Genomic DNA, 5,025 nt, shown 5'->3' with positions numbered 1-5,025 from the left:
GAACTCACGACCTTGCGCTTGCCAGGCAGGCGCTTTTGCCGTTGAGCTAAATCCCCAGCCCCCACATTATTGAGTACTTTAAATGTAGGAGAAAGAAGGAACCAGTGATTTACATAAAATAGTAATGACAGCAGAATCACTGTCTTGGCAATTTTTCATACTTTCAGTGACAGCACTTTAAGCACTTGGTTTTCTAGAAGAAAAAAGCCTATACTGTGAAGATAGGAAGAAATACTGTATTTATTTATTTTGAGTTTTTTGAGACAGGGTCTCAGGGCCGGGGATATAGCTCAGTGGCATAAGCACCTGCCTGGCAAGCGTAAGGTCCTGAGTTTGATTCCCGGTACCAAAACAACAACAACAACAACAACAACAAAAAAAAAACTAAAAGAAAAGAGGCAGGGTCTCATTATGTAGTCCAAGGTAGCCGTGAACTCACTATGTAGCACACACAGGCAGACTCTGGACTCACAGTGATCCTTTTGCCTCAGACTCCCAAGTGCTGGGATTATAGGAGTGCCCCCCATGCCCAGCTAGGAAGAAATACTTTAAAAGATAACTTTAGGTAAAATTAAGGAGCCAATGCCAGTTTTTTGTATTTATTCCTGTTAGGTGAAAGTTTTATTTGTGAGGAACTTGGCTACTACAGTGACCGAAGAGATATTGGAAAAGTCGTTTTCTGAATTTGGAAAACTGGAAAGAGTAAAGAAGTTGAAAGATTATGCATTTGTTCATTTTGAAGACAGAGGAGCCGCTGTTAAGGTAAAACATTTTGAATTTATTTCTGCTTGATATTTGAGGGTTTTTTGTTTTGTTTTGTTTTGTTTTTGTCTTTTTGAGACAGAGTCTTGCTATGCAGTTCAGGCTGGCCTTGAACTCACTTTGTAGCCCAGGCTGGTCTCGAACTCGCAATGATTCTCCTGCCTCAGCCTCCCGAGTGCTGGGATTACAGGTGTGCGCCACCAACAGTTTTGGCTGTTGATACTAGCTAAACTAAAGTGACTTCAAAAGCTGAAAAGCTTTTTCTTTTGAGTATGTTGGAGTATCAGTTTAGGGCTTTATGCATGTCAGGCAAGCACTCCCATCACTGAGCGACACTCCTAGCCTTGGTTTTCTTTTTTTTTTTTTTTTTTTTTTTGGTTTTTCTCCGGTACCGGGAACCGAACTCATGACCTTGTGCTTGCCAGGCAGGCGCTTTTGCCACTGAGCTAAATCCCCAGTCCCTAGCCTTGGTTTTCTTTTAATACTCTATATAGTGATAGTAATGTGTATAATAGGTAAGAACTCCAAAGTCAAAGTATTACTGAATTTGTGAGTATTTATTTTTTATTTTGAATGTTTTTTGTCTGGCCCAGGCTGTGGCTTTAAAACATATAATTTATAATTTGAGTAGTGTTATAATTTGAGTAGTGTAGGTGGTGTTTTTGAACCGGGAATCAAACTCAGCACCTCTTGCTTGCCAGGCAGGCGCCGTGCCACTGTGCTATATTCCCAGCCCCTTTTGTTTGTTTTTTAGGGATGGGGGTCAAACCCAGGACTTCAGCTGTGCTAGGCAAGTGCTCTACCACTGAGCTACACCCCAGGTGCTAGTATAGAATTAATTGGTTTGCTTATTGATACAATCTAATGAGGAAACATTGCTTAAAAAATTTATAGCTTTTATGAAATTTATGTTTGATTTCTGGAATTTTCAATGGTATAGAACACACATAACTAAGAAGTTTATATAATACTCTCTAAATACTCTTTTTGATTCAGTTAGTATTAAATGATTGGTTGACATAATTGAAAGTATTTATAAGAACTGGTAGGACAGTTTGCCAAAGAAGCTTATGAAACTATACGATTTCCAGGAACCAGGAGTCACCTTTGTGTTTGGTCAGGGCAAAAAGTAGATGATTCTATTCCTTATAGTAGAAAGCGGTTTTGTGTGTGTGTGTGTGTGTGTGTGTGTGTGTGTGTGTGTGTGTGTGAGAGAGAGAGAGAGAGAGAGAGAAGCTGGGGATTGAAGAAAGGCATGCTAGGCAAATGCTGTTAACTGAGCTACAGTTAAGTTCCCAACTCACGAACATTTGAATTGCAAACTTTCACAGATAAGAACAGACCTTGCACCTGTTTTTTTTGTGTGTGTTTTACATTGTATATTTGTGTCAAAAGGTGTGTAAGACTTTGTTGGATTTATGAACAAATCTAATTTATGAACATTCTCCTGGAACAGAGCTTCTTTGTAAGTTGGGGGCACTTTCTGTACATTCTCTGCCTCTATTCTAGGAAGCTTTTGAAGACTTATTTAGTTGCTTTAAGCTGAGCACCCCAAAGCCGGTATGGTAAACAAGGGGGAAATTTGAAATAAAAAAGAAAACTAATTTTTGTCTAGATACTCATAAATCACTGAACATTATTTTCTTTTTCTTTTTTTTTTGTTTTTTTTCCCAGTACCGGGAATCGAACTCATGACCTCGCGCTTGCCAGGCGGGCGCTGTGCTGCTGAGCTAAATCCCCAGCCCCCATTAAACTTCTTTTTTTCTTTTTTCTTTTTTTTTTGAGACAGGGTCTCACTATGCAGTTCAGGCTGGCTTTGAACTTTATTTTATACACATTTTATTGTGTGTGCCTGGGCAGTGAGGAAAAGGCTATACTGTGTAAGGGAAAAAGAAATGTGAGGAGGCAGTGTTTTGTTTCTGAGGAGTTGGCCCTTGAAGTGTGACAGTGGGTGTTGGATGGAGCACTGTGAATCAAGGACTAAAACACCCGGTGCCCGGTTCCATTTCTGGGTGATCGCGTGTGGCTTCCTTCATCAGCCTTTTCAGGTCTCTGTGCTTTTAACTGTTCAGACAACACATGCAACTAAAGTGGAAACTTAAGAGGGGACCTAGCTTTTTTTTGTCAGTATCTTGTTGATTCACTGGTAAGCTCATTCAGTAACTCCATTTAATTTTGGGTCCGTATTAATACTTACATTTCCCCCTGGTATGTAGAGCAGTAGTAGGCAGCTCTTTTACCTTTTAAAATATACTAGAAGGACGTTGATTTGGTCCTCATCATAATATATATGTAGAAAGATAAGGTAGAGGGAAAGGAGTATACTTTTTTTTTTTTTTTAACTTTTTGGCAAGAATAATCTTTCAAATAAAGCAAACATGAAATTGTTTATTAAGTTTATGAAATGACGCATTTATGTTGTTATGTTTAAAATACTGTTCCTTGTGAAATAATTTTTCTGATTTTGTTTAGGCTATGGATGAAATGAATGGAAAAGAAATAGAAGGGGAAGAAATTGAAATAGTCTTAGCTAAGCCACCAGACAAGAAAAGGAAAGAGCGCCAAGCAGCCAGACAGGCCTCCAGAAGTACTGCGTGAGTCTGTTTTAATGGTTATGTCTTTGAGCAAGGACTAACTTGGTAACAGATCAGGTTAACAGTACAAAATTAGAAGAGTCTTGAAGTAAGCTAATTTCTTTTTTCCTTTCTCCCTTCCCTCCATTACTAGGTATGAAGATTATTACTATCACCCTCCTCCTCGAATGCCACCTCCAATTAGAGGTCGAGGTCGTGGTGGAGGTAGAGGTGGATATGGCTACCCTCCAGATTACTATGGCTATGAAGATTACTATGATGATTACTATGGTTATGATTATCATGACTATCGTGGAGGCTATGAAGATCCCTACTACGGCTATGATGATGGCTATGCAGTAAGAGGAAGAGGAGGAGGAAGGGGAGGGCGAGGTGCTCCACCACCACCAAGGGGGCGGGGAGCACCACCGCCAAGAGGTAGAGCTGGCTATTCACAGAGGGGGGCACCTTTGGGACCGCCAAGAGGCTCTAGGGGTGGCAGAGGGGGTCCTGCACAACAGCAGAGAGGCCGTGGTTCCCGTGGAGCTCGGGGCAATCGTGGGGGCAATGTAGGAGGCAAGAGAAAGGCAGATGGGTACAACCAACCTGATTCCAAGCGTCGTCAGACCAACAACCAACAGAACTGGGGTTCCCAACCCATCGCTCAGCAGCCGCTTCAGCAAGGTGGTGACTATTCTGGTAACTATGGTTACAATAATGACAACCAGGAATTTTATCAGGATACTTATGGGCAACAGTGGAAATAGACAAGTGAGGGCTTGAAAATGATACTGTCAAGATACGATTGGCTCTAGATCTACATTCTTCAAAAAAAATTGGCTTAACTGTTTCATCTTTAAGTAGCAATTTGCTGCCACTTGTATTGGGCTGAAGAATCACTATTGTGTATATACTCAAGTCTTTTTATTTTTCTTTTCATAAATGCTCTTGGACATTATTGGGCTTGCAGAGTTCCCTTATTTTGGGGGTTACAACGCTTTTATTGTTTCAGGCTTCATTTTAGCTTCAGAACAAGTTGTTAAATCATGATTTTGCAGAACCTTTGGTTTGAACAGTTTCATTTTTTTTTTTTGGATTTGGGATAGATTACATAGGAGTATGAAGTATGCTGTAAATAAAAATACAAGCTAGTGCTTTGTCTTAGTAGTTTTAAGAAATTAAAGCAAACAAATTTAAGTTTTCTTGTATTGAAAATAACCTATGACTGTATGTTTTGCATTCCTAGAAGTAGGTTAACTGTGTTTTTAAATTGTTATAACTTCACACCTTTTTGAAATCTGCCCTACAAATTTGTTTGGCTTAAACGTCAAAGCCGTGACAATTTGTTCTTTGATGTGATTGTATTTCCAATTTCTTGTTCATGTAAGATTTCAATAAAACTCAAAAATCTATTCAAAACATTACCTATTTCAAATTCAATTGTGTCCTAAAACATTATTTTATTCGTAATCCTTGCAAGGAATATTGTTTTCAAAGTATAACTGCCTATGTGAGTGATCAAATTCATGCAAAATTTCTTGTCTATTCCAACATGTACTGTGGATATCAGACTAAGAATTAGTCTAAATTCAAGTATTTATTCCAAATAGCACTTCATCGATTGGTGTTGTCTCATAATCTCTTCTCTAATTTTGAAATTTTATCCTTTATTAAAAAAAAAACAGCTTCA

General features: G+C 39.0%; 1 protein-coding gene across 4 annotated transcripts in view; it reads left to right on the top strand.

Moving 5' to 3' along the window:
• Hnrnpr (heterogeneous nuclear ribonucleoprotein R) overlaps window positions 1–4,775 on the top strand; it is a 36,190-nt gene extending 31,415 nt beyond the window's left edge. For all 4 annotated transcript variants that reach the window (XM_013519517.1, XM_005394754.2, XM_005394759.2 and 1 more), the window contains 3 exons: window positions 613–762; window positions 3,235–3,356; window positions 3,490–4,775. In XM_013519517.1, the coding sequence (XP_013374971.1) occupies window positions 613–762; window positions 3,235–3,356; window positions 3,490–4,102 (885 nt within the window). In that variant the 3' untranslated portion in view covers window positions 4,103–4,775. The remainder of the gene's footprint in view (window positions 1–612; window positions 763–3,234; window positions 3,357–3,489) is intronic.
• The last annotated feature ends 250 nt before the right edge of the window (window positions 4,776–5,025 follow it).

The sequence above is a fragment of the Chinchilla lanigera genome, unplaced genomic scaffold (assembly GCF_000276665.1).
Source record: "Chinchilla lanigera isolate Chin_1 unplaced genomic scaffold, ChiLan1.0 scaffold00051, whole genome shotgun sequence".
Classification (NCBI taxonomy): Eukaryota; Metazoa; Chordata; class Mammalia; order Rodentia; family Chinchillidae; genus Chinchilla; species Chinchilla lanigera.
The sequence above is the reverse complement of the archived record's forward strand: the minus strand, read 5'-3'. Positions and strand labels throughout refer to the sequence as shown.